This window comes from Mustelus asterias, chromosome 11 (genome assembly GCF_964213995.1).
Source record: "Mustelus asterias chromosome 11, sMusAst1.hap1.1, whole genome shotgun sequence".
In the NCBI taxonomy this organism is placed as follows: Eukaryota; Metazoa; Chordata; class Chondrichthyes; order Carcharhiniformes; family Triakidae; genus Mustelus; species Mustelus asterias.
This window is the reverse complement of record NC_135811.1, coordinates 35,820,137-35,847,484: the sequence shown is the minus strand read 5'-3', so window position 1 is coordinate 35,847,484 and position 27,348 is coordinate 35,820,137. Positions and strand designations below refer to the sequence as shown.

The following is a 27,348-nucleotide window of genomic DNA, read 5'->3' as shown; positions in this document are numbered from 1 at the left end:
TACGAACTTTTGCTCCTTAGTTTTAATATGGAAATAAGTAGCATGGTATAAATTCTATATTAACTGTAAAATTATAATTGAAATAAAATCCACAATATGGGAGGTGTTGGAATAGCCTAACTATTCAATTGTTAGGCGAACGTACCGTTCGCAATTCGAATTACACCTACATGAAGTACAATCAGATAAATCCCAGGTTTAAACGCACAGTTAAGTGGCGATATGTTCGCCATTATATGTGATAAATGTACATTTGGAAACAAGACAACTTCTCCAACCCCTCATTTTCAACTCTAGCTCTGAGCGTGTGCTACACATTTAAACAAAATAACTTCGGGAGGCTTTGTTTAGTTAGAGTGAACTTTTTAATTAGAAAAGGGGGAGAATAAAGGAAAGGCAAGTTTAAGTACAGAAACTGCAACTGATAGCATCTCAAAATAACTACAGCATGACGGCGCAGAATTACAACGCGAAAAAAAACACTGCTAAACCAGCCGTTTGGTGAATCCCATTCAAGCAATGAACCCGAGGTCTGATAGATACATCCTAAAATACAAATTCAGAAAGGTCCGAATATCAACTTGACAAAAACTGCTGACTTCTCCGTATACAACGCAGTGTTCGACAATCGATCAGTCCAAAACTGCGATAAGCAGAAATATACTTCATCCATCTACCAAATTAATTTACTCATCGGTTACTTAGTGCATCATTTCCCAGCTACAGATTTCAAACAATATTTCGTTTGACACTCCAAACGTTTGTCCTTGTTTTATAATGTTCCTCGTGTAAACAAATGATTTGTGCCGAAACGCTGCCAACTGACAGGAAAGGCAATTGGACTTCTCCATGGCATTAATAATAAGGGCACTTCGATAGGAAAACAAGTCAATTATACCAAAAAAAACTACACTAAAAAATATTACTCACATCGTTACTCTATAAAAAGGGGGCATATTTCTGTTCTAAGTTTGGTATTCTTTATATTGATGGTTAAACTTCTGGGCCGTCTCTGCTGTGAATGAGGTTATTGACGCTGAAGTTGTTGCACAGGGAGCCACTCAGTCCACTCTGTTGGCCTGAAACTGGAGACTGGTAGTAGTTCAACCGATTGTGGAAGTCGCCTGTGTTATGCATTGAGCTGTGCGAAGGTGAGTAAGAGTTAAGTCCGGGGAGAGTCTGTCTACCTTGCGATAAATCGCCCAGCAGTCCCCCAGAGGAAATGGGCCGGTGCATCCCATTGCTGCTGTTGACCATGGAGCTCATGTTCGACACAAAGTTGCTGTAGCAGGAGTTGGATTGCATGGTGGGTGAAGGCGAGGCTTTGGGATCACTTGCGGGCCCCGGGACGTTCTCCAGTTCGGGAGAAGCAGCAGCCCCCAGGATGCCGGCCGGGTCTGCAGCTTTAATACTGCCCTCCTCGGTCTTGTCACTCAGAGGGAGTCCACTGGAGCCCGGAGTGTCCGACCGGCGCTTTCTTTTCCTCCTGAAATTCCCATTGTCAAACATTTTCTCGCAGTTGGGATCGAGGGTCCAGTAATTCCCTTTACCTGGAGGAATAAATACACCGAGTCAATCAGTCAAATGGAAGGACTTCATGCATAACCAACTCAACATAATGCTTTAAAAATAACACCCCCCCCCCCAAATCAACATCTTAGCTTAATGCTTAAAAAAAACATTTCCGTTCAGCTGAGTATAGAATCACAGAATTGAATTTGAAACAAATTGCGGTTATTTTGTTGAATGATCAAGTTCATTCTAGCAAAGTTGCAACTGATTCAACTTCCCCCACCCCATTACACAGGCACCTGCAACTCGGGAAGGACATTGAGGCCCAACGCAATGACATGTTTTTGTGACAAGTAACTCGCCCACACTTTATGAAAGCAAGCTTTGCAAAGGTGTCCCGGTTCCAATTCCGATCCAACTCGGGGGTGAGCTGAACTTTCAACTTCAGCCAAGCAACTGCCGGCGAGAGAAAACAAGCGGCTTATTATCAGCCCGAGTCATTAAGGACAGGGGTTTAGAATTGTTTCAGGGGGAAAGCAATCAGAAGGGGAATGGGGAGGAGGGTCAGAAAGGGGCAGAGTTGTACCCAGAGTCTGTAGCAGGGATTGGATTGCTCGGTGAGTGGCTGTACAGAGTCTGTACACAAAAGACATTTAGTTCTAGCCCCATTTCCTCTCTCTTTTATCAGGAGGTTATTTTTCTAATTGACTGATTTGCGAATTGGATATAACACAATAAACTGCCCAGAGGTAGAGAAAATCAAACTGTACCTGGATCGTCCTCGTCCCTGGGGACTTTCTTGAAGCAGTCATTGAGGGAGAGGTTGTGGCGGATGGAGTTCTGCCAACCCGCCTTACTCTTCTTGTAAAAGGGAAAGTTCTCAGCCACGTACTGGTAGATCTGACTGAGGGTCAGCTTCTTGTCCGACGCGTTCTGGATGGCCATGGCGATCAGCGCAGAGTACGAGTAAGGAGGGCGAACCATCTTAAAGAGTTCCTGCTGGCTGGGAAGGGACAGCCAGCCCAGCTCCGTGCCCCCGTAGCCCGAGGGAGGCGGCAGGAACTGCCGCTGGCCCGTCCCGTAGCCGGACGGGATGTAAGCCGCCCCATTGCTCCCGGGGAGGTAAGGAGAGGAGCTCATGGTCGCTCCGTTGAGCCAGAGGTAAGGGTTGGCGCTCGGGCTGGTGTAGTCAGGCAGCCCGTAGCTGGGCGGGTGGGGAGAGGGTCTCTGAGGGTGGTGGTGGTGGTGGTGGAGGTTTTGCGGATACACGCTGAAGTTGTCGCAGTACACCGCCATGTCCAGGATCTCCTGCGCGTTGGGGTGTTGGAGAGGGGAAGGTTGAGGATTAGGAACCGGCTGCTGTCCAAAGGCATTCATAATCCGCTGGGGCCAGGCTGGCTGGGGGGCTTTAAAGAGCAGAGGGGCGAGCTCTGATACCAAACTGTGCTCTCTCAGAGCCGGAGCCAAGTGCGGCATTTAAATAATGACTCGGTGCATCGCCTGCAGTCTCAGCCAGAACAGGTAGATCCATCTGGCTGCACCTCCCCCCCCCCCCCCCCCCACACACACACACACACACACACCCACGCTACCAACAGCAGCAACCCACCCCAGCATCCACACAGGAGTGGGGCACAATTCTCAAAAGTCCCACCAACTCACAATGTGGGACACGAGACATTCTGCACACTTAATTTACATTTCAATCCTGAATGTGTTGCAACTTTCCACAACATGTTTGACATCGTTCTCAAACAGTTAACACAAAATCGATGTTTGTCTTCCCCCGGCGGTTAAAAATTCAGAAAGGTTTACAGTGCACCCCCCCCCCCAACTTAATCTAAAACAAAATAATTGTACTTACCAATAATGCCAGACATGTGAACTGTTTGGGATTAGAGATCGCAGTCCTTTCGCCTCCTGCATTCTGTCCTTGGTCCCTTTAAAAAAACAGACTGAAATGTGGCAAATTAGTTTGCTTTGTTTAAATAATTAAATAGGAGAAATCTTTCTGAAATTACCACCAACAGGACTGTGTATGTGCAAACTCAACCCGAGCCTGGGTGACTTGGAAGCAATTTTTTTTTGTTGCAGAAATAAACAGCCAGAGATTGATCAGTACACTTAGCAACTCGGGGATCAGGACGAAGAAAAGTTATTTTGCATTACTTGAGGCGAAACATGTATATCTGCTCTCGATGTTTACCAGCAAACACTTCAGCTTATGCACTCTGTGTATTGGTTAGGTGGGGAAATCTTCAGGATGTTGTGACATGTAATACTTAAGCCTAGTGCCATCTCCCAAAATATTTCGTTGTACACAAAGTTATAAGTGTATTCGTTCATGATTTATTTTTCCGTGGTTTGGAGTATGTGAATTGTTTTCTGTGTTCCAGGACAGATTTTATTTTCTGTGTTCCAGGACAGATCACAATGGGGCTTGGAGGTTGTCCTTTCCTGCCCCCTCTTGGTAGTTCAGGCACTAGGCAGGATCACCAGCACTGCACCATAGCCTCCCACTGTCACCCTGTTTTGAGGCTTGACACACAACCTGGTGTTGTGAGACTTCTTATTGAGCCTTGAGAACAGCCTTGTGAGCCAGGTGGCAGGTAGAGCTGTGCAAGGTAGAATGAGAGGGTGAGAGACAAGGAGATCTGTGGGGGATGGGGAGAGCTCTGAGAGGCGGGGAGATCTGCGAGGGTGGGCTGGGGGAGCAGTTAGAGAAGGGGGTATCTGGGGGTAGTGGGGGAATGGGGAGAACTGTGAGAGGAGGGGGAGATCTGTGGGGGAGGGGGCGAGCTGTAAAAGGAGGGATTATTTACACTGCAAGGCTTTCAAATAAGAAGCATTTACCTTTTCATTGGCTTTTTTGGAGCAGGAATCAGGCTTCAAAGACCAGTGAGTTGGGCCATACCCACCATTAACAAAAGCAAGAATATTAAGGGACCATGTAGCTGTTAACTTTCAGTCCAAATTCCATGGCAGCCATAATCATAGAGTCACAGAGTTTTACAGCACAGAAAAAGGCCCTTCAGCCCATCATCCCCACGCCGGCAATTTTCAATTAGGAACATTGAACAAATTGTTAGAGAATGATCCTCTCTTCAAATAATGCAAAGAAAGCATTTGCATTTATATAGTAATTTTCACATCCTTAAGATGTTGCCAAGTGCCTCACAGCCAGTTAGTTAATTTTGATGTATTCTCATGGTTGACTATCTATAAAGGCAAACACAGCAGCCAATTTATACACAGTCAGCTCACACAAACTGACGAATGGCCAGTTACCGTAATCTATTTTTGCTGGTGTTGGTTAAAGGAGAAATGATAGTCAGGTCATTGAAAACGCTTCCTACTCCTCTTTGAATAATTGAATAATAAAAAGGCAAATAAGGCCTAGCTTTGACATCTGAAAGACGGCAACTTTGTCAATCCATTGGAAGCAGTTTAGAGAAGGTTCACTCAGCTGATTTCTGGAATGAAGGGGTTATCTCATGAGGAAAGGTTGAGTAGCTTGTGCCTATACTCATTGGAGTTTAGAAAAATGAGAGATGATCTTATTGAAACACATAAGATCACTGGAGTTTAGAAGAGTGAGAGGGGGTCTCATAGAAACTTATAAAGTTCTAACAGGGTTAGACAGGGGAGATTCAGAAAGAATGTTCCCAATGGTGGGGGAGTCCAGAACTAGGGGGTCATAGTTTGAGGATAAGGGGTAAACCTTTTGGAACTGAAGTGAGGAGACATTTCTTCACCCAGAGGGCAGTGAATGTGTGGAATTCACTACCACCAAATGTAGTTGAGGCCAAACTGTTGTCGGATTTCAAGAATAAATTAGATATTACTCTTGGGGCTAAAGGGATCAAGGGATATGGGAGGAAGGGGGTATCAGGATATTGAATTAGCTGATCAGCCACGATCAAGATGAATGGTGAAGCAGGCTCAAAGGGCCGAATGGCCTACTTCTGCTTCTAGTTTCGATGTTTGTATTCTGAGGGGGCTTAGATGCTGAGAGGATGTTTCCCGTCATGGGGAATCTAGAACAGGGGGTATAGTTTCGAATAAGGTATCTCTGGTTTAGAACAGAGATAAGGAGCAATCTCTTCTTCCAGAGGGCTATTCATCTTTGAAATTCTCTACATCTGAGCAGTGGAGGCTGGGTCAGTGAATATATCCAAGGCTGAATTGGACAGATTTGTGATCTATATGGTAGTTAAGTGTTACGGAAGGCAGGCAGGAAAGTGGAGTTGAGGCCACAACATCAAAAATAATCCTATTGAATGGCAGAGCAGGCTCAATGGGCCAAATGAGCAACTTCTGCCTCCTTTTGTTTATCTTATATTAATGCCGCAGTCCTTCAGTACTGCACTAGAATGTTAGTTAGTTTATGTCCTGGATTAGGGCTTGACTCAGAATCAAGAGTTCTATTAGTGGATATATATTTGCTATTTGAAGAGGGGGAGGGAGATTAGCCAGAGCTCTTGATTTCTGGCCAGTGACCTTTGTCAAAAAGCAAAAGTATGTGGAGATTGAGTGAGGTTTGGTTTGTTATCCATCCCTAATTTCCCTCAAGAAGTTGATTTTGAGCTGCCTTCTTGAGCCTTGCAATGAAAATACTCTCACAGTGCTGTTAGGGAGGGAGTTCCAGAATTTTGACTAAGCAGTAATAAAAGAACAGCAGCACATTTCCAAGTCAGGCTGGTGAGTGGCCTGGAGGGTAACATGAAGGTAGTGGTCTTCCCAGCAAGTGCTGCCCTCGTCTCTCTAAACAGTGGAGGTTACAGGTTTGGAAGGTGCTGTCAAAGAAATCCTGGTGAGTTCCTGAACTGCCTTTTGCAGGTGGTGCAGGCACAGTGGTTAGCACGGCTGCCTCACAGCGCCAGGGAGCTGGGTTCGATTCCCGGCTTGGGTCACTGTCTGTGTGGAGTTTGCATGTTCTCCCCGTGTCTGCGTGGATTTCCTCCGGGTGGTCTGGTTTCCTCCCACAGTCCAAAGACGTGCTGGTTAGGTGAATTGGCCATGCTAAATTCTCCCTCAGTGTACCCGAAGTGTGGCAACTAGGGGATATTCACAGTAACTTCATTGCAATGTGAATGTAAGCCTACTTGTGACTAAAAATAAACATACTTTACTGTGTGCCCGTGGAGGAGGAAGTATATGTTGAAAGTGGTGCATGGTGGCAATTTGCCATTTTCTGCATGGTATGAAGCTTCTTGAGAGTTGTTGGAGCTGCACTCATCCAAGTAATTGGACAGTATTCCATCACATTCTTGACTTGTGCCTTTGTAGATCAGAGAGACTTTGAGGATATAGGAGATGAGTCACCTATCACAGAATTCTGAGACTCTGACCTGCTGTTGTCGCCATAGTATTAATGTGGCTGGACCATTTAAGTTTCTGGTCAGTGGTAATCCCAGGATATTGATGGTGGGGGATTTAACGATGGTAATGTTGTTGAACATCAAGGAAGATGGTTGGATTCTCTCTTGATAGAAGTGGCTAATCGCCTGATACCTGTGTGGTGCAAATGTTACTTGCCACTTATCAACCCAAGTGTGAATCTTCTCTAGTCTTGCTGCATAAGGACATGGACATGGGAGAAAGGCAGGGAACTATAGGCCAGTTAGTTTAATATCTATTATTGGCAAGATGTTTAAGTCAATAATCAACGAGAAAATAGCTAATTATTTAGGGAAGGTGAATATAATCAAACCTAGCCAACATGGTTTTATGAAAGGTAAATCATGTTTGACAAATTTGCTTGAATTCTTTGAGGATGTAACAGGGAGGATAGATAGAGGCGGAACTGTAGATGTAGTGCATTTAGATTTCCAAAAGGCATATGACAAAGTGCCACATAAGAGGCTGGTGCATGAAGTAAAAGCCCATGGAATTGGAGGAGTACTGTGGAACAGACCGGGGAAGGACGGGAACCTAATTTGAATGCATCAGCATATGGGCGGCACGGTAGCACAGTGGTTAGCACTGCTGCTTCACAGCTCCAGGGACCTGGGTTCGCATCCCGGCTCGGGTCGCTGTCTGTGTGGAGTTCTCCCTGTGTCTGCGTGGGTTTCCTCCGGGTGCTCCAGTTTCCTCCCACAGTCCAAAGATGTGCGGGCTAGGTTGATTGGCCATTCTAAATTGCCCCTTAGTGTCCCGGGATGCATAGGTTAGAGGGCTTAGTGGGTAAATATGTAGGGATACGTGGATAGGGCCTGGGTGGGATTGTGGTTGGTGCAGACTTGATGGGCCGAATGGCCTCTTTCTGCACTGTAGGATTCTATGATTCTATAACATTAACAAGCACTCATGCTGGATATTGAGGCCGCACTGAATATTCAGCTGGCACCAGTGTGACGTCATGTTGGTGCCATTTACAACAGCTCTACATAAGCATGAAGCTGGCGCTGTCACCTCCGAGGGGAATATTAGAAGTGAGTGCTCAGGTGGTCATTTCTTCTTGGGCAGTCCAACACGCAAGGGGCACCAGGAAGAATGCTGGGGACACAAAGAAGTGCAGCTCAGGCCCGGGGGTGAGGGTCGCTATCACCATCCAGGGGGAAGGGTGGAGCGGGGCTTTGCGGGGGGGGATGTGGGTGGGTAGCTCAGAAGCCTTACCTTCCCCTCATATCGGGTCACCCCTTGCTCCAAGGGGATGTGCTGGCTGCCAAGCAGGCATCGCTTCCTGGTTCCTCCATGCTGGGTTAGTGTTCAAACAGTAGCTGAATGGGTTCCCTTCCTTATTGGAGTTACAAACTGAATGGAAGGCAACCACAATAGAGGGGCAGTATGAGGTGTGACTATGAGGTCCTGCAATCCTGCTTTCTGAGAGGCCAGGCTACAAAGGAAATGTGGGGGTATCAGTGATGGGATGCTACCCTGCCTCATGAGGCATAAAGACCGTCTCACTTGGGGGAGGGCGACTGCAGTGAAACCTAAAACCCTCACTCTGTCAATGGTGTGAGGCCAGAGGGGATTATTGGACAGGAAGTTTAAATCCACTTCTCTGTGAAGTCTGACTGTCAGGTACAGCAGTGAGAGTGCATTGATTACTCTCATGCAAGGCTGCTTAACTGCACAGCATTGAAGACCCCAAAGAATGAGGCTGTCCTCTAGGGAATTGCTTCAAAAGCTAATTGTATATCACTCAGGATTCAGCTGTGTCTCACCAAGATGAATGTTGTTGGCAGAGGGACTAACTGACAATTCTTTGAGGATTCCAATATGCCAGTTTAATATCCAGAGCTAGATCTAGTTATACGGTCTAGGGAACAAGGTTCCCTTTGGAAAACCAGGCCCCAAGAATGTAGATGCAACTTTCAATTCAAGCTTTAGCAGTTCACACTGTGGCGAACCCCCTGGCAAGGTAGGATGGTGATATCTGGCACCACTCCCCTCTGTATCATGTCCAGCACCATTTTTGAGGTGCCCCATCAGGATGCAGACCTTGTTGTCATGCATTTTCTCTGATGCACTTTAGTGCTATGCAAGGTTGGGACTTATATTCTTTGGCGTGGGTGGGGAATGTGTGGGTCAGATGCCATGAGACAATGGAAGCTCAACGCTATTCACCCTGCTGGAGTACAGAGGAAGCTATGTCGGGATTGGCTGTAGTGACAAAGGGGGTAGTGTGAGGGAGAACAGAAATTCACACAGGTAATGGGAAGAACTGGAGTGGAAGTCACAGACACATGGAGCGATGAGGGTCAGGGCTCTGTGATGACTCCTCAGTGCTCACTGTGATGTTCTCAATCTCTCAGTGCATGATTCAGGACAATCATGGAGCCTGTTGAGTTGGCCTTTCTACTGATCGGGATTGACCAGCTGCAGAGACAATGATGTGTTGCTGCACATGGCCAGGACCAGCGGCCTGTAGCTGCTTAGGGAGCAGGACCTCGCGTGGAGGAACAATGTCGGAGACAGTGGCAGCCAAGAATCTTCCAGGTCGATGTTCCTACATTCAGTTGTCCTAGCTGCAGTGCCGGGGAAGACTGCGACTGTCCCAGGGGACAATGGGCCATCTCTGACATATACTGCACCACATGGAACTGGAAGACACTCAATGCCTGTGGTCCTTAAACCTATAACCACTCTGAACTTTTATGCAAGCAGTTCATTCCAGGGCAGCACAAGGGACTTCTGTGGAATCTCCCAGTCTGCCACCTACAAATGTACATTCGTTAATTATCTATCACCATTCACGACTGGATATAGCAGGGCTATTGGTTTGTTGGTTATGGAATCGATTAGCTCTGTCTGCAGCATGCTGCTTCTGCAGTTCAATTTGCATATAGTCCTGTCTTGTAGCTTCACCACATTGGCACCTGGGTTTGAGGCGCTGCTCCTTACATAATAAAAGCAAATTACTGCAGGAATCTGAAACCAAAAGAGAAAATGCTGGAAAATCTCAGCAGGTCTGGCAGCATCTGCAAGGAGAGAAAAGAGCTGATGCTTCGAGTCCAGATGACCCTTTGACAAAGCTTTGACAAAGGATCATCTGGACTCGAAGCATCAGCTCTTTTCTCCTTACAGATGCTGCCAGACTTGCTGAGATTTTCCAGCATTTTCTCTTTTGGCTGCTCCTTACATGTTGTCCAATACTCGTCTTTGAACTGGACTTGTCCCATCTCTTGATAGTGTAACGTTAGTGTATCTTTAAGAATTTTTTTAAAAATCATGTCCTCTGCAGATTGCAAGCAGTTTTTTTTCATTGTAGCACCTGATGCCTGCTTCGAAGTCCTTTTATTGCTGCTTCAATGGTTTAAATGGAGGTTTGGTTACTTTTACTCTGGGCTTCATGCAGTGTCTGGAATTTTACGACGTTTTGAATTGTTAAGGGGAAGATTGGTTGACAAGTCAAAGTCAGATGGTTCCTCCACAGAGGAATAAGAACATAAGAACATAAGAACTAGGAGCAGGAGTAGACAATCTGGCCCCTTGAGCCTGCTCCGCCATTCAATAAGATCATGGCTGATCTTTTTGTGGGCTCAGCTCCACTTACCCGCCCGCTCACCATAACCCTTCATTCCTTTACTGTTCAAAAATTTATCTATCCTTGCCTTAAAACAATTCAATGAGGTAGCCTCAACTGCTTCACTGGGCAGGGAATTCCACAGATTCACAACCCTTTGTGTGAAGAAGTTCCTCCTCAACTCAGTCCTAAATCTGCTTCCCCTTATTTTGAGGCTATGCCCCCTAGTTCTAGTTTCACGCGCCAGTGGAAACAACTTCCCTGCTTCTATCTTATCTATTCCCTTCGTAATCTTCTATGTTTCTATAAGATCTCCCCTCATTCCTCTGAATTCCAATGAGTATAGCCCCAGTCTAGTCAGTCTCTCCTCATAAGCCAACCCTCTTAACTCCGGAATCAATCTAGTGAATCTCCTCTCGAGATTCCACAATCTCTCTCCAGTGCCAGTATATTCTTTCTCAAGTAAGGAGACCAAAACTGTACACAGTACTCCAGGTGTGACCTCATCAGCACCTTATACAGCTACAACATAATCTCGCTGTTTTTAAACTCCATCCCTCTAGCAATGAAGAACAAAATTCCATTTGCCTTCTTAATTACCTGCTGCACCTCAAACCAACTCCTTGTGATTCTTGCACAAGGACACCCAGGTCCCTCTGCACAGCAGCATGCTGCAATTTTTTACCATTTAAATAATAGTCCATTTTGCTGTTATTCCTACCAAAATGGATGACCTCACATTTACCAACATTGTACTCCATCTGCCAGATCCTCGCCCACTCACTTAGACTATCTATATCCCTTTGCAGACTTTCAGCGTCCTCTGCATACTTTGCTCTTCCACCCATCTTAATGTCATCTGTGAATTTTGACACACTACACTTGGTCCCCAACTCCAAATCATCTATGTAAATCGTAAACAATTGCGGTCCCAACACTGATCCCTGAGGCACACCACTAGACACTGCTCGCCAACTAGAAAAACACCCATTTACCCCCACTCTTTGCTTTCTGTTAGTTAACCAATCCTCTATCCATGCTCATACATTACCCGTAAGGCTGTGCACCTTTATCTTATGTAACAGTCTTTGGTGCGGCATCTTGTCAAATGCCTTCTGGAAATCCAGATACATCCACAGGTTCCCCATTGTTCACTGCACATGTAATGTTCTCAAAGGATTCCACCAAATTAGTCAAACATGACCTGTCCTTCATGAACCCATACTGCATCTTACCAATGGGACAATTTATATCCAGATGTCTCGCTAAAAGTGATTCCAAGGATTCACTTTCAGTTTTGGTTCAGAGTCAGAGGCTGTTCTAGTTTTCTAGCGGCAGACAGGTTCTCTTTCTCCCTGGTATTGTAAATTCTGCTGGCTAGCTGGAAGCAGGTCTTCTTGCCTTCCTGGAGTGAAAATTCTGCTGTTGGTGGTTTGTTAGCTAGTAACTAGAGTGTCTGTCTTTCTCCCTGGTGTTTTGGGAAGCTGTTCTGGCTTCAAGCTTGCCTATGAGTGTGTCAAGACAGCTGCAGAATCCAACCAAAGGACTAAATTCCAGCATCACATGAGCATTCGTATTTTCTGTGCTAAACCTGTGGCAAGCATATGTTTTAAGGAGATTTGTTTGGTTGGAACATTTCATGCAGTTAAGGTTTCTACAATATCATGGTTGTTTTTTACTTGTTAGTAATTGGTAAACGCTTTTGCTATATGTTAACTGTATTCTGAAATAAACTTTGTTTGATAAAAACTCTCTAATGGGTCATTTGAATCATACCTGAAGTGAAACATCTCCTCCTTACCCTAGCCAAATTCAAATTGCAAAACTTATGATCCAGGTGGATTTCATAAAACACTTTAGAGTTTCTGACCTTGAATTATAACAATAGTAATGGTAGAGTGGGGGATATACTGGGCCATGAGGTTACAATATCTCATGAATGCCCAGGTTTGAGCTGCCAGATCCGTTCTGAACCATTTAACATGGTGGTATTGCAACACGACATGGTGGAGGGGGGTCCTCAGAGCAAAGACAGGAGTTCATCTCCACAAGGACTGTGCTGTGGTCACAATTGTCAATACTGTCATGGATAGGTGCATCTGATAGAGGTAGATTGGTGAGGTCGATATCAAGTAGGTTTTTCTCTTGTTTGGTTGTCATATTCCCTGCTGCCAGCCCAGTCTGGAAGTTATGTCTTCTAAGGACTTGACCAGCTCAGTCAGCAGTGGTATAACACTTGGTGGTGGACATTAGAGGCCTCCCAGGTAGGCATTCTGTGCTCTTGCTACAGTCAGTGCTTCTCCCACGTGATGTTCTGAGTGCTGACTCATCACGGTAGCACAGTGGTTAGCACTGCTGCTTCACAGCTCCAGGGACCTGGGTTCGATTCCCGGCTTGGGTCACTGTCTGTGTGGAGTTTGCACATTCTCCTCGTGTCTGTGTGGGTTTCCTCCGGGTGCTCTGGTTTCCTCCCACAGTCCAAAGATGTGCGGGTTAGGTTGATTGGCTATGCTAAAAAATTGCCCTTGGTGTCCTGAGATGCGTAGGTTAGAGGGATTAGTGGATAAATATGTAGGGATATGGGGGTAGGGCCTGGGTGGGATTGTGGTCGGTGCAGACCCGATGGGCCGAATGGCCTCTTTCTGTACTGTAGGGATTCTATGATTCTTTGAGCTCAGGGAGGAAGTAGATGGTAACCAGCAGAAGCTGTCCTTGCCCATTGTTGACCTCAAACCATGAGATTTCATGGGGTCTAGAGTCCATTTTGAGAATGGACAGGGCCACTCCATCCTGAATGTAAATCATGATTTACATTGGGTCTGTCCCAGCTGCCATGGCACAAAACAAATGCAATTTGGTAATGAAATTTCTTGGACAGAGGATGAAAGCTATAATTTTGTGAGATTGTCCGATTGTGACTTGAATTTATGTCTTTGGATCATTAGACCAAGCCTCGAGGTTGCTAATCCAGTAACATACCCACTATACCATCATACCCATAACCACTATACCCTTAACCACTATAATCGCAATAACAGCTATAACCACCATTGCCCTAACCACTATGCTGCCACATCTATCGATTTAAAACTGTAGAAACTAATATTCCATTTGTGATGAAAATTCAAAGATTGGGAATAGCAATCATATTGCAGCATCAGCTTAAATGTGTGCTTTGCTAGCTTTATTTTTCATGGAAATCTATCCCCAGTGATGTTTTCTTCTAAGTTTCTCCCATAAATGCATATTAATTCAACAAGTTTGGTAAGCTTTTATCTATATTCCTCTTTTTATTTTCTTTCTGCATCAACATTAATCTATTTTTTTACTTGAAGCGGTGAAGGAGAATTTGGAAGGAACTCTCCGGGTTTTTTTTCAGTGTTGGCTCACACGAGGACAGTGGCATGCAGCCCGCTGGCTACATTGCTGGATTCTCTCCCCCCGACCATATTTTCCAACACTGAGGGAAACAATTGCTGGTGGCGGGTCCCACGTCATCACACTGACGGCGTGAGCTGTCTCACCAGCAGAAAGGGGCACCCCGATGTAACAGAACTAAAACTAAAATCAACATCCCCACCCACAGGCGCAGGGACCACCACCTCCCCCCCTCCCCCATGAACACAGAGAACCCCCTGGCCTCTGATATTCGGGTAAGCATTCTCCAAGGCGGCCTTCACGACACATGACGGCGCAGAGTCGCTGAGCAGAAACTGATAGACAAGTTCCGCACACATGAGGACGGCCTCAACAGGGATATTGGGTTCATGTCACACTATTTGTAATCCCCACAGCTTGCCTGGACCTGCAGAGTTTCACTGGCTGTCCTGTCTGGAGACAATACACATCTTTTTAGCCTGTCTTGATGCCCTCTCCACTCACATTGCTTGTATCTTAAAGACTTAATTAGCTGTAAGAATTTGCATTTAAAACCATTATTCATGTAAATTGAGTCTGTGTCTTTATATGCCCTGTTTGTGAAAAGAATTCCCACTCACCTGAAGAGGGGGCTTGGAGCTCCGAAAGCTTGTGTGGCTTTTGCTACCAAATAAACCTGTTGGACTTTAACCTGGTGTTGTTAAACTTCTTACTGTGTTTACCCCAGTCCAACGCCGGCATCTCCACATCATAACCCCCCATGAACACAGAGAAGCCTCCCCATGAACACAGAGAAGCCCCCCATGAACACAGAGAACCCCCCCATGAACACAGAGAACCCCTCCCATGAACACAGAGAACCCCCCCCATGAACACAGAGAACCCCCCCCATGAACACGGAGAACCCCCCTCCATGAACATAGAGAACCCCCCCCATGAACACAGAGAACCCCTCCATGAACATAGAGAACCCCCCCATGAACACAGTGAACCCCCCCCATGAACACGGAGAACCCCCCCCAAGAACATAGAGAACGCCCCCATGAACATAGAGAACCCCCCCCCCATGAACACAGAGAACCCCCCCCATGAACATAGAGAACCCTCACCCCATGAACACAGAGAACGCCCCCCCCATGAACACAGAGAACCCCCCTCATGAACACAGAGAACCTCCGCCCCAGGAACACAGGGAACCCCCCATGAACACAGAGAACCCCCCCCCCCCATGAACACAGAGAGCCCCCGCCCCAGGAACACAGGGAACCCCCCCCATGAACACAGAGAACCCCCCATGAACATAGAGAACCCCCCATGAACACAGAGAACCCCCCCATGAACACAGAGAACCCCCCCATGAACACAGAGAACCCCCCCATGAACACAGAGAGCCCCCCCATGAACACAGAGAGCCCCCCCCATGAACACAGAGAACCCCCCCCATGAACACAGAGCACCTCCCCCATGAGCACAGAGAACCCCCCCATGAACACAGAGAACCCCCCCCATGAACACGGAGAACCCCCCGCCATGAACACAGAGAACCCCCCGTCCATGAACACAGAGAACCCCCCCCCTCCATGAACGCAGAGAACCCACCATGAACACAGAGAACCTCCCCCATGAACACACAGAACCCCTCCTCCACCGATACAGGGAACCATCCATGGACCTCCCCAGAGGAAGCCCCCTCTTAGTATTGCTCTCTGGCATGGCCCCCTGGTACTGTTCCCAAGTGCTAAGGGGCAGTGCGTGGGGCAGTGCCAGGATACATCCCGGGCATGTCCCTCTCCCCCCGGGGATTGTACATACCAGTGCGCCCCCAGCGGATTCTCTTCACCTGGTTCGCATTTCTCCAGACCTGTTGTAAACCTCACCGATGTGGCATCACATTGATGAGGGGTGGGATCCGAATATGAGAGAGACAGTGGGAGAAGCCCACTAATGTCACTGATAAGTATTTAAATGGGGTTCCCATCACCGCATGGCAGTAAACCTATTACATCACTGGTGGGGGGAGGGGCGGGGACAATCGCGTTACAAGATCTCGCCAGTGCGAATCTCGTTTTTGGCCCCTCACGTGACTTTGCACCCCAGCCACCATTTTGCCCACAGCAAATAGGGCACAAAATTCCAGCTGCTGTTTTTAACATGCTGAAGTAATTAATTTTTACCTGACATTTTTAACATTCTAATTCTGAAATTTTTCAGTTTTACAATGAGCATTTTGTCTCATCGCTGATAGAACGAACAATTATGGTGCAATCAGCACAAGTTATTTATTGAAATTATTAATCTGTAGTATCAGTGAAAATAAAAACTTTCACAAAAATAAATAATTGAACAGAAAGTGCCAACTGAGTATTATCAATTCTTTTTTGCCTTTAATGAAATGTGAAAGGTCTCATTACCTACTCACGCTCATAGAAATAAATAATACAGCACCTCATCACATTCTTCAGACATTTCCATGTGTTCTACAACCAATCAATTACAATTTTCAAGTGCATTTAATGTTGGGGTGGCTTTTGAAGGCAGGGAGAGATCAAGCAAACGGGAGTATTTCTGTGTGTGTATACTGCTGATGAGCGTGATGGCAGGGAGCACGCATATGCAGATAAACAAAGAGTTTAAATGGTGGTATATGCCCAGAGCAAATTGCAGCAGTAGGTCAGAGTGAAGACATACACTTGTAAACAAGGGTGAGGACCTTGAAATCATTGCATTAGAGGATATGGAGCTAATGAATCATCACAAGGACAGGATCACAGTGAGTGAGCTCAGTAAAATATAGGATGTGGGCAGTAATGTTCTGGATGAGTTGATGATTGTGTAGAGTGAAGCTTATGGAGGAGTTCTGTTTGATGTATGGGTTGAAGTTGGGTGATATTATCATAGAATCCTTACAGTGCAAAGGAGGCCCATTGAATCTGTACCAAACACAATCCCACCCAGGCCCTATTCCTGTCACCCCACTTTTTTACTCTGCTAATTTCCCTGACACTACAGGGCAATTTAGCTTGGCCAATCCACCTAACCCGCACATCTTTGGACTGTGGGAGGAAACCGGAGCACCCGGAGAAACCCACTTAGACATGGGGAGAATGTGCAAACTCCACACAGACAGCCACCCAAGGCTGGAATTGAGCCCGGGTCCCTGACACTGTGAGGCAACAGTGCTAACCACCATGCCACCCCTATTGCATATTGCAAAAGTGAAAATTGGTCTTTAGATGTGTGGTTTGAAACTCAGTCAAATAACATAGCAAAGTTGCACACTGAGATGAAGATAGGCAGGGATAGGGAATCAAAAGCAAATCTATGAAGCTTCTGGCAAGAACAGAACAGGATGTCTTCGGTGGTGTTGCTGTTGTTTAATTGGAGGAAGTTCTGACTCATCTGCACCTGATGAATGGCAGGCAGTCAGACAGCACAATAGCAGTTATGAAGCCAAGTTTGATAGCAAAGAGGCGAAGCTGACTATCATCTGTGTATATATGGAAGCTCAACCAGTGTTTCCAAAACATTGACTTCAAAAGACATCATGTATATGAGGAATAGGATGACGCAAGATGTCAGAGCTAAACAAGCTGCCACTGGAGGAGAAGCTATTGCAAGAGATATGTTAGTTACACTGGGGTAGTTAGGAAAAACGAGGGTGGCCCGGTGGCACAGTGGTTAGTACTGCTGCCTCACATCGCCAGGAATCCGGGTTCAATTCCAGCCTTGAGTGACTGTTTGTTCAGAGTCTGCATGTTCTCCCCGTGTCAGCGTGGGTTTCCTTCGGGTGCTCCGGTTTCCTCTCACAGTCCTAAGATGTGTGTGTTAGGTGGATTGACCATGCTAAATTGCTCCTTTGTGTCCCAAGATGTGTAGGTGAAGGAAATTAGCAGAGTAAACATGTGAAGTTATGGGCGGGGGATGGGCCTGGGAAAGAAACTCTGTCGGCGAGTCGGTGCAGACTCGATGGGCCAAGTGGCCTCCTTCTGCACTGGAAGGATTCTATGATTCTATGATGGTGGTAGATCACAGAAAATAAGTTAAATAGGAGGTGGAGTGATTAACCAAGAATAAAACTACATTAGCTTTTTACCTCAGTCGAAAATGACCCCAATTAACTGTGATCACAGACATTAGTCTGGGCCCAGAGCAGGGAGATTAGCAGGGTAAATATGTGGTGTTACGGGGATAGGCCTGGGTGGGATTGTGGTCGGTGCAGGATCCATGGGCCGAATGGTCTTCTTCTGCAATGTATGGATTCTATGATTCTATTCTATGTGCTGTAACCAGTCTCTGATTTAACAATTTCCACCTTCATTTTGTGAATGTGTTGTTCAGTATGTTGTAATATTCCTGAAGCTGATGCAGACTTCAGAACATCAACACATTAAAAGTTTAACAAGATCAGAGACAGACAAATCTCCATGTGGTATAACTAAAACTTGCTGTACACCTCATGGTATTATCTCAGATAATACATCGTTAATAAAGTAGCTGTAGGAAAATCGATATGTTAAAATAATTCACCAGACTCGCGTGGGGAGAGGGGGGGTTTGGTTGGTCAGTCAGTGGGGGTTAGCCAGGGGATGGTGAGTGCTCAGGGGGTCGATTGTGGGGGGGGGGGGGGGGGGGGGGGGGAGTTGGGGGCAGTCAGTAATGGGGTAGGGATCAGGTCGTCAGTAGAAAGGTTTGGTCAGAGGTGGAGTTGGTTAGAGGGGTTGTGGGTGGAGGAATCAGTTGACTGGGAGATGGGGGTCAGGTGACCACTAGAAGTCATTAAGGTTATCAATGTGGTGGGAGTGGAGGGGGGAGCAGGAGGCAGGAATGGGGTCGGTGAAGGCGGGTCGAGTGGCTGACGTGGGTAGGCAGTGGGGTGGAGTGGTTGGGGGTTCAAGTGGTCAGTGGGCTGATGAGGGTGGGTGATCAGTGGGGGGGTGGAAGTGGGGAGGTCAGTTGAAGAGGTGAGTCAGATGGAAAGTTGGTCGGGAAGGGTTGGTCAGAGGCTTGGGTAGTTAGTGGGGGGGGCAGTTGGTTGGTTGGTGGCGGTTCGGTTGAGGGAAGTCAGTAGCAGGGGTTTGGATGGCTAGTCGGGGTCAAGTGATCAATGGGAGCTGGGGGTTGGGTGGTTAGGGGGAGTGATCAGTGGGGGCTGAGGTCAGGTGGTCGGGGAAAGCGGCCAGTGGATGTGGGGGTGGTCAGTGGGAGTCAGGTGGTTGGAGAGTGGAACAGCCCCATGGGCGATTTGGGGGGTGAACCCGAACACTGTTCCCTGAGACCCCTGTCTCCAGACATACCAGTACCCCTCAGCATAGCTGGTCTGTCAGTCGTCCCACCACTCCAAGCTAGTGCTGATGATCTGCAGAACTGTTCTCTTTTTTTAATTGATTTGTAGGACATGGGTGTCACTGGCTGCCCAGCAATTATTGCCCATCCCTAGTTTCCCAAGGGCAGCTGAGAGTCAACCACATTGCTGTGGCTCTAGAGTCACATGTAGACCAGACCAGGTTAGGAAGGCAGATTTCCTTCCCTAAAGGACACTAGTGAACCAGATGGGTTTTCTGACAATCAGCAATGGTTTATGGTCATCAGTAGATTCTTAAATCCAGATATTTTTACTGAATTCAAATTCCATCATCTGCAGTGGTGGGATTCGAACCCAGGGTCCCTAGAACATTACCTAAGTTTCTGGATTAATAGTCTAGTGATAATACCACTAGGCCATCATCTCCACTATGAGGGTGGAACTTCCTACCAAGAGAGGGACAGAATTGCCATATAGCAATTAGAATTGCTCCCAGTATTAAATTACTCAGGGGCAGCCATTGGAGTCAGTGGAGGTCTCCCCCAACCCCTGACCATGTAGCTGGGGGTATGGGAGACAGCATCCCATAAAGTACAGCCCTATGCTTCCCACATCGGTGAATCATATTTGACTTGAACAAAATAATGTCTAATTGCTCGATCGCATTCTCTTTCGATTGGCCAAAGTTTATCTTTGCAGTTTTCTCTTTAAAGAACCTGGTTAACCACCTATGTCTCTACCTTTATTCTTTGTCTCCATCTGTTCAAAACAACAAAGGTACCAGAAACGTCTCAACACAATAGGTGTAAGTTACTTTTTCATTTCCAGGTCAGGTTAGTAAGTTGTTCTTTAATTACAGTTTTCAGGGGAACAGCTGCAAATCTTAACAGAAGAGCAAAATACAGCACTGCTGAACATCTTAAATAAAAGCAAAAATGCTGGGAGTACTCAGCAGGTCAGGCAGCATCTGTGGAGAGAGAAACAGCAACATTTTAGGTCAATAACATTTCCATAAGACCATAAGATATAGGAGCAGAATTAAACCATTCAGCCCATCGAGTCTGCTCTGCCATTCAATCATGGCTGATATGTTTCTCAACTCCATTCTCCCACCTTTTCCCCGTAACCTTTAATCCCCTTACCAATCAAGAACCTATCTATCTCTATCTTAAATACGTTCAATGAACTGGCTTCCACAGCCTTCTGTGGCAATGAATTCTATAGATTCACCACCCTCTGGCTGAAGAAATTCCTCCTTTACTCTGAGGCTGTGCCCTCGGGTCCTAGTCTCTCCCACTAATGGAACTACTAATGGAAACATCTTCCCCACATCCACTCTATTCAGGCCTTTCAGTATTTTATAAGTTTCAATGAGATCCCCCCTCATCCTTCTAAATTCCATCGAGTACAGACTCAGAGTCCTCAAACGCTCCTCATATGTCAAGCCATTCATTCCCGGGGTCAATCTTGTGAATCACCTCTGGACCCTTCCAAGGCTAGCACACCCTTCCTTAGGGATGGGGCCCAAAATTGCTCACAACATTCCAAATGGTCTGACCAGAGCCTTATAAAGCCTCAGCAGTATACTCTAAGTTAAGTTCTTGATTGAAATGAGTAGCTTTTTAAAATTACGTTTCTAAAAATGTCAGAAATATTCTATTGCTGGAATGAGATATGGAACATGTTAAATTGGGAAATTATTTATAAAATTCTCATATTAGATTATTAACATAATAGATTAGTAATTTTAAATGCCATATTTGGTTCCCCATCTGAAAATATTGACACTGTTTGCATTTAAGCACTGAAAAGCAATCACTTAGCCATCATTTAACATAATTTACTTTCAAAAGCAATCAATTAATAATCATTTCACATTGCAAGTCACATAATTGATATCATTGTCATCAGTTGTCCCAACTGGAGTGTTCAAACTTTTGTGATGAACAACTTCACTTACCTTAAGCATTCGGACATCTAAAACATTCATAGTTTATTTTCTATATTTATTCTATTTCCATATTCTATTTCTATATTTCTGAATCCTAAAAGCTTCAAAATCCTAAAATTTAGCTATCTTTAGAAAATGCAGACTCTGTTGCAACATGTACTTTTTGACAAGTAGCCTTATTTTTTTTATGACCAGTGCAGCACTCCTCTTCCCCTACCACACCCTCCCCACCACTGCCCCACAGAGAAATTTTCTTCCACCCACCCAAATCCCCCAAATTGCAGCAGTTTTGTTCACCCATATCCCCCTCCTTTTTTCCTCTCCCTTCCCTCTCTCTCTCCCTCCACCCACCTCCCTTCCCCCTCTATTCCCTCCCTCCTCTTCCACACACTCTCCTTCCCTTTCTCTCCTTTCCCCTTTCCCTCTCTCCCCCACCTCTCCCCCTCATCCCTCCCTCGCTCCTCTTCTCTCCCTTTCCCCCTTCCCTCTCTCCCCTCTCCTCCCTCCCAATCATCCACACCCGCCCCTTACTCTCCCTTCTCCCCTTTTCTCCCTCTCCCTTCCTTCTTCCTTCACATCTCTCCCACTCCCACTCCTCTCCCACTCCTACGCCTCTCCCCCTTGAGTTCAGGGGAGAGGGAGTTTAGACCCTGAGACGGAGGGGAGGGTGGTAAATTTAGACTCTTTGGGCGGGATTTCCCGGCCGCACTCACCCCAAAACTGGAAAATCCCACCTGAGATCAATGGACCTTTGCATGGTCCACCCCCGCCCACTGCGATTTCCGTGGTGGATGGGAAGGGAAAACTCCCCCCTGAGTCTGGGAAGCAGGATGGAAAGTATAGACCCTAGTGAGTTAAAACTGATGGGGATCTCAAGTATGTACTGAATAGTGGATATTTTGGACTAAGTGTGAAAACTAAATAAATTCAGATATTAAGTAATTAATTTCCTTGTATTTTTCAATGCAGGTTTCTGAGTGCATTTGCTGACTTTGAATATATTTGATAGCTTTGAGCATGCTCGATGCCTTTGAATACTTTATGCCATTTGATCACATTTGATATCAAAGATGAAAAAAATGCGACTGACTCCAAAACACATTCCAAATTAGGACATTTGGACCGGGATTCTCCCAGCCCACTGTGCTGCTCGAGTAGCGCAGCGGGCTGTGAGACATCAGTGGGGACCTTTAGCGGGAGTCGCAATTGGCTGGACACCGATTGCGACTCTCCGAGGCCCTTCTGGCGTGGAGCTGATTACCATATGGAAATAGCAATTTCCATACGATTAGCAGGCCCGGGACGGTATTTTCCAGGCCCGCTTGCATCTCTCCTCCGCCGGGAGAGGTTCCCACCAGGGGGGTTTACAACAGCTCCCCACTAATGGGGAACAGGCATCCTCTGCCGCTGGTGGGGACAGAGGCCACTGAGGCTCCCCTGGGAGGTCGAGGGCAAGGAGGGTGCCCCTTGGGTAGTGCCAGGCTCTGCCCTCTCCCTACTGACAGATCAGCAAATGCGCAGTGGCCCACTGAGCACTGCTGGTGGCCTCTCGTGTGGGATTAGGCCCCACCCCCCACTTTCCAGTGAGAATCACTCTGAGGCACTCTATTGCACAGAGTGTCAGAGATTCGTTCAGGTAAGTACGCCCAATAAACAGGTGGGAAATGCTCCCGTCTTCCTGCCCATTGGTTTTTTTTCGGGAGAATCCCGACCTTGATGTTAAATTGTTGCTGATTGTTTTTGAGTGCATTTGAAAGTAAAAATTATGACAAAATGTTTGTGTAATGTATCATATATGTCAAAAGCTGAAATTCGGTATTTGTATGGAAATTGATTAAGTTGCACGCAAAAATCGTCATAGCTAAAGGCATGATTTAAAAAATGACAAATATGAAACAGTGACCAGAATTTTACCCTTCTGCCCACCACAGGAATCGGAGCGGGCGAGACGCGGACCATGGAAAGGTCGTTGACCTCGAGCGGGATTTTCTGGTTTCGGGGCGAGCGAGGCTGCAAAATCCCACCCAGTAACTCTAAACTTCAAATTTAGTAGGAAAAACAAGACGATATTATTAAACACATTCACTGTAGATAGAATAATGTGTTTAGACACTGTCTCCTGGTGTCTGGTTTAGAAGCTGGTCCAGATTCCTCTCTCTGATGTCTGTGAGGGGTTTAACAGAAGCAAACTCTGAGACATTTTCAATCTGGTCCTTTGTGACTGGAAGTGATACATTAGCACTAAATTGGGAATCAGCAAGGAAACCACAAAGATTTGTTTTGTGGGTGGCGTGGTGGCACAGTGGTTAGCACTGCTGCCTCACAGAGCCAGGGACCTGGGTTCGATTCCCAGCTTGGGTCACTGTCTGTGTGAAGTTTGCACGTTCTCCTGTGTGGGTTTCCTCCGGGTGCTCCGGTTTCCTCCCACAGTCTGAAAGATGCGCTGGTTAGGTGCATTGAACTGAACAGGCGCCAGAGTGCGGCGACTAGGGGATTTTCACAGTAACTTCATTGCAGTGTTAATGTAAACCTACTTGTGACTAATAAATAAACTTTAACTTTAAGATGCCTGCCACTGATTGTGTAGAAAGAATTGCACTTCAGTGCAATTGTTGGATCCTTAGACAGATTAAAACAATTTGTTGTAGAGTTTTATTCTGTATGTAACTATAGTGCACAGTATCTGACTGTAAGTACATGATTGGATTGGCATCCATCTTCCCCCTCGTGCTTCTAAGAAGCACATTTCAATGTCTTTCTACTTTAAAGGCACAATTTAAAGGCCAGTTTATTGTTGTTGATGATGCTGGCACTGGGTCCCAGAAATGGAAAAACCTTCATGCACTGGCATCTCTGAGGTGAACAAAACATGAAATTTTGTAAAACTCCAGAAGATTTTAACTTTCATGAGATATTGACAATGAACCCAATTACAGGGGTAATTTAAGTAAGGGGTGATTCCTCCACCTTAACTGCATTTCTATAATGTATTGGTTTCACTGAGTATATGAAATACTTTTCTTCTGTGCACAATACTCCTTATGGTCACACATCCTGTCCCTAAGCTCAGTAAAATGCAGCAGAATATCTGAAAGCTAATGCTGTAAAGCAACATTAATAACAACTGCAATAACAGATATTGGCAGAATGACAAGAAATCAAATTCTTTCAGGTGAAAATTTGATTTTTGAAATAACATTTGCAGTTGACCAGAGGGATGGAGCAAATATGCAGACTGGAAAAGACCTTGTGATCCACCTGGCTACTATTAAGTTCAAAAATATTACACTCTAATTTTTAAAGCTCTCAATCAGTTCTTTCATATGTTGTGACCAAGTTCAGAGGGGTGAATAAATTCTCCTCTTTTCCACCCCTGAAGATGGCTGTAAAAGAGTTTGATGGGATTTTTTAAGTGGTGATTTCATCATAGAATCCCTACAGTGAAGAAGGAAGCCATTTGGCCCATCGAGTTTACACCGACTCTCTGACAGAGAATCCCACCGAGAGCCTAACCCCACATATTTACCCCACTAATTCCCCTAACCTATGCATCTTGGGACACTAAGGGGCAATTTAGCATGGCCAATTCACCTAACCTGCACATCTTTGGACTGTGGGAGGAAACCGGAGAACCCGGAGGAAACCCACGCAGACACGGGGATAACATGCAAACTCCACACAGACAGTGACCCAAGGCTGGAATTGAATCCAGGTCTCTGAGCGCTGTGAGTCAGCAGTGCTCACCACTGTGTCGCCGTGCCGCCGCATTGACATTTAAAGTGTTAAACCATTAAATCTGAAAAGTCTGCAGCTATTCTGCTAACATATAGCTGCAAACTGCACCCCATCATACATGTCCCTACCCAACCCCATCCTCCTATCCGGCTTTGGACACAGATCCTCCCTTCTCCATTTCATACTGATTTTTCAATTCAGTATGTACTTAATGATATGCAAATCAATGTGAATAAATAAGCCAGCCAGATCTATTGAATTAGCAAGTAAGGAGTTAGTTTTATTGCAAAATAACTCACTCAGGTAACAGTATAAGACTTATTAAAGAGTTAAGTCCAGAATTCCAAGGCATAAACATGAAAAGCAGAACATGTTACAGGCTGAAGGATGTGGAATTGATAATCATAAAATCATAGAATCTCTTCAGTGCAGAAGGAGGCCATTCAGCCCATTGAGTCTGCACCAACCACAATCCCACCCAGGCCCTATCTTCTTAACCCATGTATTTACCCTTTTAATCCCCTGACGCTAAGGGGCAATTTAGCATAGCCAATCTACCTAACCCGCACATCTTTGGGCTGTGGGAGGAAACCGGAGCACCCAGAGGAAACCCACGCAGACACGGGGAGAATGTGCAAACTCCACACAGACAGTGACCCGAGGCCGGAGTTGAACCGGGTCCCTGGCGCTGTGAGGCAGCAGTGCTGCCCCAATGCCACCGTGCCGGATAAGAGTTAAAGTCTGAAAGAAAAAAGGAAATCTATGTCCCAAAGTTCATTTCATGGATTTGAAATTCTAGTGGGGTGACGGCTGAAGTACGCAGGTATTTGCTGGAGTTTCTTTTAAACGGTAATCCTTTTAGTCCAACATGGATGATATGATACTTGAAGTTCCTGTCGATTGAAATTCTCTATCTCTGTGATGTATACCAGAAGTAATAGAGATAGACCAAACTTGAGCGTAGCAGGGAGAGAGAGATGATGTTCACAGTGCTTCCTCTGGATGTTACTTTCTGCAGATTCTTCTTCTGCTGCAACCAACAGACAAGCTTATAGTCATAACTTTTCACACTGTGTTTGGACCATCTGACTATTTTATTGGCTTTCAGCACACAGTAGAGGGCAATCTATATCAACAAAATAGCTTCAATCTCATTGTCAAATCTACCAAGATGCCATCAAACAAATATGGGGTCCGTAGCACCCTCTTGCATAATAGGCTTCATAAGTCCTCCTTTGTTCCTAGTGGTTATTAGAGTCTAGATGTCCAGCAGCCTGTTGTCCTTGAGTTTTTCAGAGAGCTCTGAAAATGACAAGTGTGACGTCCTTCAGGCAAACGGCCTGGTCATGTCCCCCAGTAATCTGCTTTCAGAGGCTGCTGGGAAGTCAGCCAATTTGTATGGCAGGTGACTTCTGCAGCCATTTTAAAATACAGTGTGATCTTACTGGCCGTTCATGCCACGGTCCCGCTGCTGCAAGGTCGGAGAATTTGCCGCCCAGCCAAATCGCTGTCCACTGCAGTGAGGTGGGAAAGTCCAGCCAACGTGAACAGTGGTGACATTGCAGTCAGTGTCTTTGCAGTTCTAACTATTTCTCTTCCTTTTCAAAAACAATCCAAGGCATTATACCAGCCGATGAAACTAACGGTTGATAGTCCACATTGCACATGACACATCATCATGACACACAAAAAAGAAAATCCAGCTCCATCTTGAATTAGTTAACACTGTTTATCAACATGATCTTCCTGGGCAGTGTGTTCAACATATTTTCCACTATCTGTGTGAAGTAATTAAATTTAATCTTTGTGCAACTCGGGTACGTTTCTGCATGAGGCAATTTTCCCACCCACTCCCTCTGGTTAAAGTTGTGAATATATCAAAAAGAATTGAGTACACTTCAACTGTACTCCATGGAATCCTTAAAATCTTGATGCTATCTTGACTGACCCTTTAGACAGAAGCCCACTTCATAGAAATCATGGAAACCCTACAGTACAGAAAGAGGCCATTTGGCCCATCGAGTCTGCACCGATCACAAACCCACCCAGGCCCTACCCCCATATCCCCATACTTGTTCTCTGACTAGTCTCTGATTGAATCACCCAGTGAATTTCAGCCCTTCAGCTATCCCCATGCCCTTTAAATATGCAGATGATGGAATTTTCCCCAAAAAACAACTGCTCTTCATTAGAACTCAAGAATGGATTTTCATCCCACAATTATTCCTATTGTCTTTCCTGGGTTCCTGCAGCGTTTCCATCAAAGATACAGCAGATAAGCAGGAAAATCCCCAGTGTAAATTCTCACCCTTCATGCCCAACAACTTTTCTTGTCTCCAGTGAAATCTCAATTTCTCTAGTTTCTCAAGAGAGTTTGGTGACTCACTCTCTGTTATGAATGTACCTACTCTCCTCTGTCCAAATGTCTCCACTGCGCCTACAATGTACATGTTATTCCGGGCATGGAAGAACAACTGTTCAATAGCAGCTCACTTACTT

At 45.8% G+C, this 27,348-nt stretch overlaps 1 protein-coding gene across 1 annotated transcript; it reads right to left on the bottom strand.

The window, feature by feature from the left end:
• Window positions 1–993: 993 nt before the first annotated feature.
• Window positions 994–2,889, bottom strand: foxi1 (forkhead box i1). The gene is made up of 2 exons (XM_078224377.1): window positions 2,283–2,889; window positions 994–1,550 (listed from the first exon to the last, which is right to left on the bottom strand). The coding sequence occupies exons 1-2, from the start codon at window positions 2,887–2,889 to the stop codon at window positions 994–996; spliced, it is 1,164 nt and encodes a 387-aa protein (XP_078080503.1).
• Window positions 2,890–27,348: the final 24,459 nt, after the last annotated feature.

What these genes read in the sequence shown, in the direction of transcription:
- foxi1 (XM_078224377.1), bottom strand. Translation starts at nt 2,889, where the DNA reads ATGAATGCCTTTGGACAGCAGCCGGTTCCTAATCCTCAACCTTCCCCT. An exon ending in CAGGGACGAGGACGATCCAG is followed by an intron (nt 1,551 to 2,282) that starts GTACAGTTTGAT and finishes TTATTCCTCCAG; the next exon opens with GTAAAGGGAATTACTGGACC.